This window comes from Pipistrellus kuhlii, unplaced genomic scaffold, assembly GCF_014108245.1.
Source record: "Pipistrellus kuhlii isolate mPipKuh1 unplaced genomic scaffold, mPipKuh1.p scaffold_m20_p_30, whole genome shotgun sequence".
Classification (NCBI taxonomy): Eukaryota; Metazoa; Chordata; class Mammalia; order Chiroptera; family Vespertilionidae; genus Pipistrellus; species Pipistrellus kuhlii.
The window spans coordinates 675,611-690,543 of record NW_023425530.1 but is presented as its reverse complement, the minus strand read 5'-3'; the positions used below and the strand labels follow the sequence as shown (position 1 = coordinate 690,543).

Here is a 14,933-nt window from a genome sequence, read left to right as displayed (position 1 = left end):
GGGGGCGCACACACGTCATCCTCGCCTCACCTTCCTGTGCTGCCTCAGGCAACCAACGCCCCCTCTCTGCCTCGTGCCGCGCCCTGTCGAGGCACATCAACACCTCCATGGGGATTGAAGGAAATTCTGTCTACACCACTCCTGTGCACAGGACACAGCCAAAAGGCGTTATGAATGTCGGTTTTCCGTTCCGCTGCAGGGGTGGCAATGGACAGGGGAGTGACACTTCCCTCTCAGGCTGGGGGAATTCTGAAGGTCAGAGGGTGTTTTCTTATTGTTTTTTAAATCCTACCTGAGGATATGCTTTCAGATGAGAGAGAGAGAGAGAGAGAGAGAGAGAGAGAGAGAGAGGAAGGAAGAGAGAGGAGAGAGAGGGGGGGGAGAGAGAGAGAGAGAGAGAGAGAGAGAGGAAGGGAGGGAGAGAGAGAGAGGGGAGGGAGGGAGGGGAGAGAGAGAGAGAGAGAGAGAGAGAGAGAGAGAGAGAGAGAGAGGGAGAGAGAGAGAGAGAGGGAGGAGGGAGGAGAGAGAGAGAGGGGGAGAGAGAGAGAGGGGAAGAGAGAGAGAGAGAGAGAGAGGAAGGGAGGGAGAGAGAGAGAGGAGGGAGAGAGGGAGGGAGGGAGAACCATGGCTCTCGCCTGTGCCCTGATCCACATCACCCACGTATGCGCCCTGACTTAGAATCGAACCAGCGACCTTCCAGCCACTCAGCCACGCCGGCCAGGGCCAGAGGGGGTGCTTTCTGCCTGCAGCTTTGGGAAGGTGGGAATTTCTGCCTCTCAAGCTCTGGGCACAGTCTGGGGGTTCCCAGGGGACGGGGTGCTGAGAGGGAGGGTAAGAGAGAGAAGGGCTGTCCGGATCCTCCCTTTCTGCAGGCGGGGGGGGGGGGGGGGGGTGTTAGGTTGTCACAAGTCTGCCTCCCTTTTATGGTAGTTAGTGGGGACCTAGGGCCGGTGAGAAGCCTGCAGTGCCGGGGTAGCCCCCAAAGCCAGTAACTGCTCTGTCCTAGGGGCCAATGGTGAAAACCACGGACTTCCCTTGAGATTAAAGGCCAGAGTGAGGTTCCCAGCCAAACCTGAGGCCTGCAACCCGCCGAGCCCTCTCCAGCTCAGCTCCCAGGCCAGCCAGCTGAGAAGCTCCTGCAAATGCACCATTTCCACTGCGGGGAGGAGCTGGGCTGGGGCTGGGGCTGGCGGTTTCTGGGTCCAGCTCCTCAGTCCGCCCACAAGGGGGTGCCAGAACCGCACTGCTGAGGGCAGGAGCAGCCCAGCATCCTAGGGCTGCAGAGGGGCGGGGCCGTGAGGACACACCAGGTGAGAAGGGCCTGGCCTCACCCAAACCCGCCATCAGAGCGGGTCTCTCCCCCTCGGCTTGGCTGGCATTGGGGTTGGCCTGTCCTCGTGGGGGGCTCTCCTGGGCACAGTGTGGGGGTGAGCAAAGCCCGGCCTCCCACCCTCCCATGTCAGCAGCTTTCCCATTGTAACCACAGATGTCCCGACATGGCGACAGGTGCCCGGGGACCTGCCGCTCACCCAACGTGTTGGGGTCCCCGTTTCCGGGGGCCCCCTGCCCTGCCCTCCAGCCCCTTCCCTTCACTGGAACACAGAACAGTTCGCCGTGAACACAGAAAGGACAAAGACAGCCCGAAAGAGTCAAGCGTAGCTTTTTTAATTTTTATACATTTTTCTTTTTTTTTTTGCCTTTTATTGAATCTTTTATGGAACCCCCCATTTTTTTTCTTTTTTTTTTTTTTTATAGGGAAACAAACAAACAAAATAATAACAGCCAGAATCACTTTCTGTAAATGGTACTTAGGCGCATCTGCAAAACCGAATGAAGGTGTAATATACAAGGTTATGATCGGAGTATGATGAGGGAGCGGGGCGGTGAGCCGGGGGAGGGAGGGGGCTGGGCTCAGGTCCGCCCGGATGTCCCGTGTCCCCGTCCAGGCCCCACCTGGGGCGGCGGAAGGGCAGACCCAGCCGGAGCCTCTCCCCCATGAGCACGGGCGTGTGTATGTTATCCGGTACGTGCGGCAAGCACAAAGCAAGAAACAGAGTAAACTATCCTGGTAATATCAGTAAAATACAAAATGAGAGAGAAAAAAAAAAAAACCTCAAAAAATATCTCAAAAGAAAAAGTGAACAGCAACACCACCAAAAAGTTTAAGGATGGATGGATGGATGGATGGATGGAAGGAAGGGGGGAGGGAAAGGAAATTCAGAGGAAAGTAGGTCTCTCTCCCCCTCCTCCCTGTCCCCCCCACGCTGTGTGCTCTGTCCCTTGCCTGGACACTGCTTGTCCTTCCTCATGTGGGGGCCAGGAGACTGGGGGCAAGGGTCAGGACCCCTGGACTTAAAGGGGCTTTGGTTTTGGGGGGCCTGGCTGGGACCCAAGACAGGAAGATCAACAGATAGAAATGTGAATGCACCTTGGGAGTGGGCTTGGGGGTTCCCGCCTGAAGGAGGGTCCCTCTGGCCAGGAGGTGTGAGTGCAGGGCTGTGGCTGGGGCGTGTGTGACTTCCCTCCCCTCCGAGCCCTTTATTCCCGTTAGATCCTGACTCCTGCCGCTGAGGACCTCCCAGGAGCGGGGAGCACTCCAAAGCCACACCAGCAGACGTGTGAGGCACTGCTTGGGAAAACTCTGTTTTGGTATCACTGGCAACAAGTCCTGCTGGGATCGCTTTGGGTCTGTCTCCCTGTCTTGCTGGGGGCAGGGCTGGGTGGGCCTCCAGGGCCACGGCAGACCCCACACACTCTGAAAGGCTTAGGAACAGGTAGGGGGTGGGGAGAGGCGTGTCAGCTTGGGGGTGGGACTCTTAGAAAGTGTCCAAAGGTGCAGAAATGGGGGAAGATGGGAAGATGTGGAAGCAGCTGGATTTGAGGGTGAATCTCTGAACCCCGCCCCCAACACTCTCTAGAAAGAAAAAACCAGGCTCTGAGAGAGAGAGAATCCAGGCCAAAATAACAAGTAGCCACGGTCCAATCTGTACTGTAAGTAAAGATGCTTATGCTCACTGGCATATCTGCCTGCACTGAAGGTCCAGTCCCATCGGAGAAGCGGGAGTGAGGGGGCTGGAAGGCAGCTTCTGGCCCCTCAGGTCTGCCCGCCCGGGAACACTCTGTCTCAGGGACAGAGAAGGTTCCGGAGCAGAGGGAGTGGGCCCGTGGGGCTGCAGCGGCCCCCGGGGTCTCCCCTGGGGTCCCTTTCGGGCCGGATTGTCTGGCTCAGGGTGGGGCTGGAAGCTCGGCCAGAACCCGAGTTGCGGCCATGGGCACGGAGGAGCCCACTCCCGTTTCCGGTCCTTCCCCATCCCCCTCACCCTTCCCCGGGCCTGGTCGGTGTCTGGTTCCCCCCACCCTCTGGGAGGCTCCCCTCTTCTCTTCCACCGCAGAGCTGGACCCCAGGGTCAGGGCGGGCTTCGCACGGCGGGGAGTGGCGGGTGGCGGGCTTGGCAGGGGAGGGGGTTTGCGAAGACGTCGGTTTCCTCCGTGTAAAAAAACGCACACAAAAACAAGGCTGCCATCCCTGCCGTGGGCACAAACCCAAGCTGCAGAGGTGGGTCAGGGGTCTGGTTTCTAATATTTCAGCCTTATGCTGCCTGCAATGAGGGGCTGGGCATTCTGCTCAACGGGGACGCTGGGTCTTTTCCAAGAAACAGGAACAAACGGCCCAGGATGACACACTGGCCGGAAGGAGGTGCCCAGTGCCCGGCGATGGTGCTGGCAGGGCAGGGTCACAGCCAGGCCGGAGGGTGGCGCAGTGGAGTGCAGTCCACGGGGGGGGGGGGGGGGGGGGACGACGACACACAATATGGCTCCAGCAAAGCCCTTGCAAAGGTGGAATAAAACAGAAATCAGACACATGGAAACCGACACACACAGCCGTGGGCTCTCTGGCCACGTGACTGCTCTGAGGGCACTGCCATGGGCCGAGGCCAGGCCAGGCCGGCTCTCCCTGCCCCGGGCGTGCCGAGTGTCTTTGGGAAGGAGATGGGATGAGCGAGTAGGGGCTGATGAAAGCTGGGACCTTCTTTTCTGCCAAGTCCCACCTGCTCTGGAGACAGAGCTAACGTCCCAGGGGCAGTGGGCAGAGGTGGACATCGTCCAGCGGGTGTGGCCTGAGGCTGGAGGGTCCAGCCCTTGGGTCCTCCCGCTGGACACCCCGCTCACTGCCACCATCTCACCTTCCACTGAGCTAAGGGACAGGAAACGGAGCTTAAAAAAAAAAGGGAGGAAATGAGAAAATAAAAAACGAGGAAAAGACAACAGCATGGCCAGCCACCGAGACAGAGAACGACGATGGGGTGTCCCCTGGCTGCCCCCGACGGCTGGGCTAGACTTACAGGTACAGACAGACAGATATTGCATATATCGAGTTTGGTTTTTGTTTTTTGTTTCATACCAGATACCCTCCTTAGTCGCAGCTGGAAGACGTAGTACTGGGTGTGGGGGGCAGAGGGCAGGGAGGAACTGACACCCAAGGCTGGTGTCCAGAGAAGGGGACAAGTGGGTCCTTTGGCAAGAAGGAGGGTGCACGGGGGAGAGGGAGCCTCTGGGGGTGGGAGAGCAGTGTGACCCTGAGCCAGAGGGACGCCAGCCTGATGAGGTGGGATGGGGAGTCCAGCTGCCGCAGGGCGGCCACCCCATGGGGGTACAGCCTGGGTCACGCGTGCATGCGTGGCGTCTGGGGGACTAGCCGGTGGCCCGGGCCGGGCACGCTCTGAGGTCTGTCTGCTGCTGTGGCGGGGGCTTCAGGAACGACCCCTTGGAGCCGGGGTGGGGCTGGGGTTGGCGGAGCACCAGGGAGCGCCCCCAGAGCAGCAGGAGCCATGGAGACAGCCCAATGGGGCGGGTGGGGCGCGGGCGGGTCGTGGGGCAGTTGCTCTGTGGACTGCTTTTTAGCATGTAATTTTTTAAAACTTATTTTTTTTGTTTTTGTTTTTTACAAATAGAAATACATCCCTTTTCCATTTTTACTTTTTATTTCATGTCATTGTTTTGTCTTTTTCTTTTTAACTACACGAGCAGGGCATGCAGCTACCTTTGCGCTGATATTGTGTAAAGGTAATACTTATTTTCGGAAGGCAAGGCACATCATGTGGTAGAAAATTTCGTGCAAATTAGGAAACATGGGCTTTTTTAAAGGTATTTTTTTTGTATCTTTTTTTTAAAGAGGAGGGGGCGTCGTGGGGGGGCTGGGAGATAGAGCCAGGTAGGATCTGCCATGCAGTGCCAGCTGTAGGGCGCCGGCAGCAGGAGCCAGGCCACAGGAGTCCTCGACTAAGCACCATGCAAGTTAGGTCGCTGGGGCTGCGGGCCCCGCCCTCCCCCGCCGCCCTGCACCCTAAGGTTCCGGCTGAGCGCGGGACACCCTAGCTGCTCGACCCGCCCCCCGCCCCCCCCCACCCTGCCCTCCCAACCAACGGCCTGAGCTGCGTCCCCGCCGGCCGCCTGGGGGACCCTGGGGACCCATGGATGGGCCACGGGTCCTGGGACCCTCTGGGCAATGGGAGGGGGAGTCGGCGAAGGGACTTGGGTCTTTCTCTTTACGATCAAGTGGGTCCGCCAAGCCCCTCCGACTGGTTTGGGAGAAAAGTCCGGTTTCTGGAAGTGGGGGAGGCTGGCCAGGCCCGGGGGGAGCAGGAGGAGGCGCCGAGGGGAGGGCCGGGCTGGGAGCAGATGAGGCGGAGCCCGCTCAGGGCCGCAGCTTGGCCTCGGCGGCCGGCAGGCGGGCGGGGTGTATTCTTCAGCGCCAGGCATGGAGGCTGGAGGCCGCCAGGGGGCTCAGGTGGACGGGCTGGGAGGGGGCTCTGTGTTTGGGCCTGGTTACCCTAGAACACCTAACACTCCCTCCTAGGGCCCCCCAAGATGGCCACCCTGGGGTGGAGGCGGGAATGGGGCTGGGGAGCCCGGGTGGGGGGTACCCGGTGTCCCCAGCTTAGTGTTTTTGGAGCGGCTCAACGGAAAATGCTTAGCAGATGGAGGTCCCCTATGCAGCCGCAGGGGCCCAGAGGGCTGGCACCCCCTCCGCCAGAACCCCCACCCCGTCCAGGATTGCAGTCCTTCTGGGGGCCCTGCTGCAATGCGCCTCCCCGGCTGTGCCCGCTGTGGGGAGAGAAAAGTGCAAACCGTAGTCCCCCTTCGGGCTGAGGCACCGGGGAGGGGTGTCGCTCCAGGATGTAAGGCACTGGCAGAGGCGGCGTTGGGGGGCACACCAGCTTCCCCAGACCCCGCCCCCACGCCCCGGCACAGCAGGATGCTCGGGGGACACCCAGCTCTGCCCCTCGGGCCCACGGGGCCCGTCGTTCTGAGGGGAGCACAGCGATGAGGGGTGGTGGGGGAGGGGGGGATGCCCACGGCCACTCTCACGTCTCAGCCGGACAGAGGGGTGGGCGGTGGGAATCAGGCACTTAATCCACTCGCTCTCGCCTCCCACCTCCTCTGGGCAGGCGGGAGGCCCCGCCAGGGCTGGGCGGACGGAGACGCCGGACGACCCCCGTCTCGAGGACCTCCGGGTCTTGCCATTCCGCCCGCAGCCCCTTCCTGGAAAGTGCATTTCTTACAGTGTGTGCAACGTGGGTCCCTCCCCGGGGTGCGGGCCGCGGTGGGTGCGGGGGGCGGGGTGGCCTTCTGTGCCGCCGGGTGGGGCTGGGGCAATTGCATAGAGACTTCTCTTCCCAAACAGATGGGCGTGGGGCTGCGAGTCCCGAGCCAGCCCGGCACATCGGGAGCGGGCGGCGATCCGGGGCGGCCCCAGGCCCGCCGTGAACCCATCTGCCCTGCGTCCTTGTCCCCGGCGACGCCCAGGGTCTCCCACGGCCTCCTCCTGCCCGGTCACCGCTGCCCACCCCGCTCCGCGGAGCCGGCCGTCCGGCGTGGACATCACCAGGCGGCAGCCCGCCGGGTCCTGGCGGAGGAGACGAGGGGCCGGGAGAGGCGGCCGGCCGGCGTCCTGCCCCGGGCCTGGCAGGCGTGGGCTGTGCTCACCTGGTCCTGGCGGGGCGGGCGGGCGCCTGCCCTCGGAGCAGCAGAGATGAGAACAGAGGCCCCGGGCACTGTCCCGCCCGTGCCCTCCGCCGGGCGGCAGGGCGGCTGTGGCGTCCCGAGCCGGAGTGTGGCCGTCTTCACCTTTTGTCTTCTTGCTTGGGTGGGTTTGTTTTTATGATTTTTTTCCCGTTTGTCTTTTTTTTTTGGCTTTTTCTTTTTTTCCTCCTGTGTATATGTGTCTATGTGTTTTGTCTTTTCGGCTGGGCTGGGAGTCGGCAGGGTGTTCTTGCTTGCTCTAACTTTCCACCGAAAACGTGGGCCGGGGACGGCGGGGCGGCCCACCCCGGACGCAGGAGCAGGGCGTGGGAGATCTTCCTTATCCCAGATACCAGGACTGGCCGGCCGGGGAGCACCGCGGAGAGGGGGAGAGAGAGAGAGCGAGGTCAGGCTCTGCCGCTGCCCACCGCCCCGGCCCACCCACCTCCCTGTGCCCCGTGCCCCCTCCCACATCTGCCACCACCAGCTGGGTGACCCTGGGCAAGTGACTTCACCCCGAGCGGGGCTGCTGGATGCAACAGTGGAAGCTGAACTCCCTGTAAATCTTTCAGGACAAGCACACGCCATGCAGCTTTTGGAATAAACTTATATATACCAGCAAGAAAAAAACCTTTTAGTCCTTCACTGTCAGCAATTCCAATCTGCCTGCGCATCCTGCAGTTTTGCTTTGTAACTGGCAACAGGAACGGCGAGCCTCGTTGCCCTGAGCACAGAGGGCGCTGTGGTTTCCCTGCTCCGAGCCCGTTTCCTGCAGAGCCACTGCACCAGGTATCGTGACCAGGGATGCTTCTTTTTTTAAACAAACGTTCTCCCACTTAATGATCCCCCCAAACTCCTGTGGAGGCGGAACCACCATTCCCAGTGGAGAAAACTGGGGAATCACAGAAGTCAGATAATTTGCCCAAGGCCACCAGCGTGGGACGCAGAAGGCGGAATTAACACTCTAGCCCAAGACACTTTCTCCAGTCCTTGGTTTTCCCTCTGCCGGGACCGGGACCGAGCCCCTCGCCTGGCCTCAGGGGCTTCACCCCCTCTGTGCAGTGGGAGACAGAGGCTCCGGGAGGGGCCGGGCTGCGCCGGACAGCTCGGCGTGCTTCCGCAGGGCAGCTGCTGCACTGGTGCTGGCCCAGGGGGCTGGGTCTGGGGACCCCCCTTCCCTGAGGCCAGGGCAGGGCTGCCCCCCGCCTGCTATAAATCAACGGATCCCTTCCAGCCAGGCCTTCACCCTGCGGCGGCTGGGCCATCCCATCAAACTAGCTGTGGCTCCCAGCCCCCAACTCCAACCAAGTTCAAGTTCATCTTGGCCATTACCTCATGTCTGGTTTCCCTTGGCAACCAGACAGACTCTGGGCGTGGCCCTCTCCAGTGGTGGCCGGCCTCCCTTTGGCCCGGCCTCCTCCTCCTTCCTCCCCTCCCAGGCCAGCTGCCCTGCTCTGGCCCCAGGAACAGGGCGGCACCCAGCTCCACATCCTCTCCCTCCCGGAGAGGGAGACTGAGGCAGTGCAGGGCCGGCTGAGGTCCGGGCTCTGGCATTCCCCTGGGCTGGTGGAGCCACCAAGCATGGCTTAGGGCACTGAACCCGCTCCGGTCCTCAGTACAGTCCTCTCTGAAGGGGTGTGAGGGGCTCCTGAGCACAAAGGTGGGGGGAGGGGAGGTATCACACAGAAAAGGGGGTGAGGTGTCAGAGTCCCTGGAACCCCCCCTGACTCAGGACTGGGGGACTGATGCGACCGACAGGGAGGGGAGGAGGGCATGAAGAACTGACCAGGCGGAGATCAATGGACATTGCTCAGGAGGGGGCACTGATACTGATCAGGGGGAGGGGCACAGACGGAGGGAGGTAATATTGATTAAGGGGAGAGGACACCGATGGGGAAGGAAACACTGGTGGGGGGAGGGGATATTGATCAGGCAGATGGGCACGATGGGGTGGAAGGCAGGAGGAGATGGAAGGGGGCATGGGGAGGGAGAGGAGCACTGCAGGCTGGGGGGCGGGGGAGCAGAGAAAGGCAAACCTGCCAGGAATAAGGGAGGCGGAGGCAGAAATGCTGACGGGCCAGAAACCGGAGGCCTCAGCGCAGGGGCTCTGAGAGGAGGAGCGGCCTCTCACCCACAGCGCCCTCCTCCCACTTCCCGCCCCCTGAGGAGGAAGGGGCTGACCCACCTGGGACTGGGGTGCCCTTTGTCCAGGGACTCGGAGTCTGGCCTGTGTGGTGCCGCAGGGACCCCCTCCCCCAGACCTGCCTTCCCTGGTCACCCAGATTGGGGCCTTGCCTCCCCCACAACCCAGGCTCCCCTGGGAGTCTCTCATCAATCTGTCACCTCGCTTCCCCGCCTCTCCACCCCAGCACCAGTCCCAGAAAACTCTTCCCCATTCCCAGACCTGGCTCTGCCCTCCCTCCCTCCCTCAACCCTCCACGGCTCCCCAAGGCCCCGCCAAAGCCCGAGCTCGAGGTTTCCCACCCTCCAGCCATTTCTCCATCACTCCGGCCTGTGTCAGTGCCAAGCCCTGCCCAGACACCCTCATCCTCCCTCCCTGCCCAGCGGTGCCCGGAGACCCCTCCGCAGAGCTCACCAGCCTGTCCACCCTCTCTGCCCCCCCCCCCCCGCGTCCCCCGGAGGGGCCGGGAAAGCTGGAGAAGCAGAGGCGCCGGTCTGCCTGGCTCAGGCCCTCCCGCGGGCTGTTCCGGCGGTGGCCCAGCCCCGCTGCAGAGTTGATAAGGGAAGCGGTGAGGTGGCGGGTGGCCGGGAGGGTGAGGTAGGCAGGGCCCCTTCCCTGTTGTTTTTATTAACGCTGGTCTCTGAGGCAATCAGGACATTCCCAGCCGCCGCCGTGGGGAGGGCTGGGCGAGGGCGGGAGAGGAAACGCGAGGCTCAGAGCACTGGACTGAGAGAGGGTGGCCAGGTCACGGGGCCTTGAACACAGAGCAGGGCGTCCTGGGCCCCCAGCTGCTGGGTGAGCCTCACAGGCGAGCCTGTCTGATCCCGGCCGGGACCCTGCAGAGCAGAGTCCTGTGTGGGGATGTGAGGGATGGGGGCCGGTTCTGGCCTCCCGGTGCCCTTTCTGGGTGAAACTGGTCCCCTATCATCCTGGGACCTTCAGACTCCCCAGGAGGGACCCGAGGTCAAAGCAGGTAAAGCAGGGCCGTGAGGGCGGGGAGCCAGGTCACCCCACACCTCTGCACCCCTGGAGCTGTACCCAGCCAGCCTTGCAGGGTCCCCAGGACCCCGGGCCGTGGCGGTGACTCCTTGGGTCTGGTCGGTGCGGCAGATGGTGAGCTCCGCGGAGAACGGGGATGCAGCCATCTCCCCACCTCCTCCCACCCCCGTCCGTGGGCCCGGTGCCAGGACCCTCCGGGGGCCGGAGGCCTGGACGCGGCCCTGGGACCTGCACATCTCCGCGCTCCGTGGCGCTGCCGTTCGGAGCCGCCCAGGAGCCCGGGCGGGTCTCTGGGCTCAGAGGCCCAGGAGCTGGCGCTGTCCTCAGGCCCCCTCCCAGCACACGCCGGAAACGGCCCAGCCACCACCCTCCGACACCGTCTGCCGACACACTCCCGCCTGCACACAGCAAGCACTCAGACCCAGACCCTGACGGCGGGCTGGGGTCAGGACACGTGGGTGGGGCTGCGGCCACTCCCACTCCACCGGAAGCTGGGAACCAGTCCCTGCTCTGGACCTGCCGGGGCTCTGTCCCCCACTGCTGTGCAGCCTCAGGCAACCTGCTCCTCCTCTCTGAGCCTCCTGGCCTTGTGCTCAGCCCGCCTCCTCCCGGCCTGGTGCACACTCAGCTGCAGTAACACCAGCTCTGCCTCTGCTGCCGCCCGCCCCACTCGCGGGCTGTAATCTGAGGTGGGTGCATGCTATGCTAGGAGGCCCCCATCACCTGTCACAGGCTGCCTCAGTTTCCCCACCTGCCCCTAGCATCCAGGAGTCCTCTGCTACCTCTCCCACGGTGCCTCTGACTGGTGACATGGGAGGGATGAAGACCAGGGGGTTGACAACTTGGGGTGACATGATCCTGGGCAAACCCCCTCAGCTCTGTGGCCCCTGTCTCCCCTCCTACACCTGGGCCCAGCGTGGCATTAGCCCACGAGGTTCTCCTGGCAGGAAGCCGCAGGCAGGGTCTGGGGACCTGGTCCCGCTGCCACACTGATGGCCACCGTGCCATGGCACGGCGAGGGGGGTGGCATGGGACCCAGCAGGCTGGCCTGTCCTGCGCGCCCAGGCTGGCCCCTCTGCCCTGGCCCGCCCGCCCGCCACCAGCCGGCCTCTCGGCCCCTACCTGTGCCTGATAAATGCCCGCTGGATCCCTTGGTCCTAATCCCACAAAGGAACGGTTTGCAGGGGACGTGCCGGGCGTAGAGTAGGCTGCAGGGAGGAGAGAGACCGAGAGCCCGTTAGCAAAGGGGCCGCCCGGGAGCACCCAGAGAGGGTGGCCGCTGCCCGGGGTCACAGAGCACCCGTGCCCTCCCCTGGCCAATCCGGGCGCCCAGAAGAGCCCACAGCCGCAGGCCCCCGGGGTCACCGGGTGGGCGTCTGCCAGGAGCGAAGGCAGGCGCAGGAGGGAAGATCCACAGTCAGAAACCGCCTGTGAATTATTCAGACGCGCCGCCGCCAGGCCCATCCTGCGACGGCAGCCTGCATCCCGCACGGGCGCCATCAATTATTGAGGCTGTTTTATTTATTAATTTTCCTCCTGCAGAGGCACGGGGAAGGCTGGGGATGTCCATCCACATGTATATATTTTAATTTTAATTTCGCCCATCCTATCTGTGGGCAAGTGAATAATTCACGGCTGGGGGCCTGTGGGCGGGCTGACAGGCTGGGCTGGGGAGTGAGGGTTCTGTGTGGCCTCGGCCGGGGTGAGGTGAGGGGAGGCAGTGAGGCCCTGGGGCTACGGGGGGAAGCAGACTAACCTTGTAGTTAGGACCCGGGTGACGGGAAGAAGCAGGAATCCATGTTTACTCTGCATCTATTAAGTGTCTACTGTATGCCAGGCACTGGGCACAACCCCACTGAACCCACAGCGGCCTCACTGAAGCCAACACGATTATTTCCCCATTTCACAGAGGAGCCGGCAGGCCCTCGGCGATCACCGTCACCGCACACTGACTCCGCTCTACGCTCACCGCTGCACCAAACGTTCTCCCTGATCTATGTCACTGACCCGCTCCCCACCGCCCCACAAACATTGTGACTGTCCCGTTTTGCAGCTGAGAAAACTGAGGCTCAGAGAGGGGAGGATATTTGCCCAAGGTCACACAGGGAGTGAGTTGCAGAGGCAGGATTCAAACCCAGCGCCCTGCTCTGCATCTGGAGTTCAGACAAGGCCCGCCTGTACCCGAAGCTGCCTGCGTCTTGGCAGGCGGTGCTGCTGCGGGCAGGAGTGCTCATGCAAGGAAGGCGCCGCTGGCCCTACGGCATCTCATTTGGGGAGCGAGGGAGACATCAAAAAGGGGGTGAGGGGCAGAATGAGACCTCAGGGAAAGCCTGGGGTCTGAGACTCTCTGCCCAACGGGGGCTGCTCAGCCTGAGGACGCAGGACAGATGCCCTGGGTGCCGGGCACTGAGAGGACGGTGGGGACGGTGGACAGCCCCTTCGCCTGCTCTGGCGCCCAGGGAGAGTCCAGGCGCAGAGCCCCTGCTGGTGGGTGGACCCCAGGACAGGGAATCTGGGAGTGGCTCACCAGCCTGGAGCAGCCCCAGATGGGGGGAGGGCATGGGGGCCAGCGAGCCGAAATCTGGATCCATATCCAGAGAGTGCAAAGTTCTAGAAGGTAAGTAGACCAACCCAGGGCCTTCTGGGGTCAGGCGGGCAGGTAGGGACCATTCCATCTATAGGTACAGCTCAACCGAAGTCACCAGCAAGAATAGGGCCTGCTGGGGTCATTTCCCCCAAAATGTGGAACTCGGGAATTTTTATGTGAAATGCCAGGATTTTAACACACGAGTCTCATATCCCACCAAGGGCCACGGGGGGCCATGTCCGGCCTTCAGGCCGCCAGCTGGAGATCTCCATCTACTGTCAGCGGCTGCTGCAGGGAGGAGGGCTGAGGGTCTACAGTAAGCAAACGGGCCCGGCCTCTTAGCCAACCGGAGCAGACCGCAGACTTCCCCTGGGGTCCCCTAAGGCTGCCCTGGCCCATGTGGGCCTGACCCGTGGCCCCGAAATGGGGACTCATGGAACTGGCCAGGGCCCGCCACGCTGGGCCTGAGTCCCCAGCCTGGCAGTCGGGGAAGAGGGTGGGGGGGCCCCTTGGGGACGCCCCGCTTCCCCAGTGCTTCCAGGGCGAGGCCGGTGCCGGCTTCCTCCCTCGGAGGTGGGTTTGGGGGGGAGGGGGGAAGAGTGCCAGCCGCGCCAGCCCCGGAGGCGGGGGTGCCAGCATCTGAGCAGAGGCAGTGACTGGGCATTCTGAGCCGACCGCTTCCATTTAACCGGGGGGAACAGAGAGACATGTGGTTCAGGGGGCGGCACCCCTGCCGCCTGGGGCTGCTGGTCGCTGTCCCGCTGGGGGACAAGGGGGGCGTGGTTGGGCAGGTTTGGGGGGTGCCACGGCCCTGCAGGCCTCCAGCATCCGGGCACCGCACTCCCTCTGTCTCCTCCTGCAGCCACTTATCCACTCGCCTTCCTTCCACAAGGTGCCGCCTTGTCCTAAACGACAGGGGGGGGCCGCCCTCACAGTGCTCTGCTTTCCCCATCACTGCCAGCCCCTGGCCACATCACCTTGCCGCGGCTCTCAAATCCAGAAAGCAATGAACACCAAGAGCTTTTGTGGAGCTTAGGCCTGAGCTGCAGCCATAGGACCATGTTTGATTTCCAAGCACTTCGTAAGACACATGCTGTCAATTCTAACGTCTGAAAAGCCGGATGCTGAGCGGCCCAGCTCCACGTGCCCCGGAAGAGAACCGTGGCCCTCTGCCATTCGGAAAACCATTCTAAACAGGAGTCGCACGTTAGAAGGCCACCGGAGACACCGCTGGAGCCCGAGCACGCGGGAGGCGAGGCATGTTCCCCAGACTCACCGGTCCAGGCTGCTGGCTGGCAGGGTCGCAGGCCAGTGAGACGAGATCTTTGAGCGGGTCCTGGGGGTTGAGGTGAGGTGGGTAGCGTATGGCTGTGTGAGGGAAGTAGGTGGAGGCCGCCTGGGGCAGGATGGAGGTGGTGGGGAAGTGCAGGGCCGAGGACGGGTGCGGGCTCCGGGCGATCCCTGCAGGGACAGAAAGGGCGGTTATTGCCGGGCTCTGCCCGTCTGTCTTCTCTCTGTGACCTCGCTGTGGGCGGCACCTGTATCTCGGTGCCTTTGGTAACCCTGACGGCAGCGGGGCCCAGCAGGGCCGGCGATGGCCAGGCCTTGCTGTCATTCACGCACCCAAACTTGCTGACTTTCACGGAAAACCCCCCAGGTTCTGGCACCACCCCTGCTCTCAGAGGTTGTGTCCCCCGCCCCAGGCCCCTCGGCAAGCAGATGGCAGACCCAGGGGGAGAGCCCAAGCCAGCCGGCCCCACAGCCCACACCCTCACCCTGGCTCAGCTGGCTCTCTCTAGAAAGGGCCAGGCGGTCAGTATTTCTGAAATTGAGATATAATTTGCATACTACACAGGGGTGGGCAAAAGTACGTGGGCTTCAGGAGGCAGTGGGGCTAACCCCAGCGGGGCCCCTGAACCAGCTTCACTGGTTTTCAGAGGCTTTAAGGACGTGTGCAGAAGGAAGGCCAGCGATCTGAGCTCTTACCAGGCTGCACTGAAGTGCACGGTGGCGAGCTCCTGAGTGAACCACGCTGTCCTAACGGCCACAACCGGCGTGTCTTTTCCCACGTGGACAACTGGAAACCTACTCTTGCCCGCCCCTGTACAATTCAACCGTTTGACACACTCCCACAGCTCTGCA

The 14,933-nt window shown here is 62.6% G+C and overlaps 2 protein-coding genes across 7 annotated transcripts in view; both read right to left on the bottom strand.

Annotated features, from left to right (window-relative positions):
• Positions 1-2,019: 2,019 nt before the first annotated feature.
• On the bottom strand, positions 2,020-4,783 carry LOC123653306. Its single transcript, XM_045589058.1, has 2 exons — positions 3,747-4,783; positions 2,020-3,681 (listed from the first exon to the last, which is right to left on the bottom strand). The coding sequence occupies exons 1-2, from the start codon at positions 4,645-4,647 to the stop codon at positions 3,626-3,628; spliced, it is 957 nt and encodes a 318-aa protein (XP_045445014.1). The 5' UTR covers positions 4,648-4,783; the 3' UTR covers positions 2,020-3,625.
• Positions 4,784-4,963: 180 nt separating this feature from the next.
• The window catches only part of NFIC (nuclear factor I C), a 65,145-nt gene continuing 55,175 nt past the window's right edge, over positions 4,964-14,933 (bottom strand). For 2 of the 6 annotated variants that reach the window (XM_045589055.1, XM_045589054.1), the window contains exons 8-10: positions 14,068-14,252; positions 13,331-13,479; positions 4,964-7,381 (exon numbers count right to left, since the gene is read on the bottom strand). In XM_045589055.1, coding sequence (XP_045445011.1) covers positions 6,883-7,381; positions 13,331-13,479; positions 14,068-14,252 — 833 coding nt within the window. In that variant the 3' untranslated portion in view covers positions 4,964-6,882. Of the gene's footprint in view, positions 7,382-11,326; positions 11,413-13,330; positions 13,480-14,067; positions 14,253-14,933 lie in introns of all 6 variants that reach the window. The other 4 variants (XM_036459815.2, XM_045589056.1, XM_036459817.2 and 1 more) reach the window with 2 other exon arrangements.

What these genes read in the sequence shown, in the direction of transcription:
- LOC123653306 (XM_045589058.1), bottom strand. Translation starts at nt 4,647, where the DNA reads ATGGGGTGGCCGCCCTGCGGCAGCTGGACTCCCCATCCCACCTCATCA. An exon ending in CTCCACTGCGCCACCCTCCG is followed by an intron (nt 3,682 to 3,746) that starts GCCTGGCTGTGA and finishes TTCCGGCCAGTG; the next exon opens with TGTCATCCTGGGCCGTTTGT.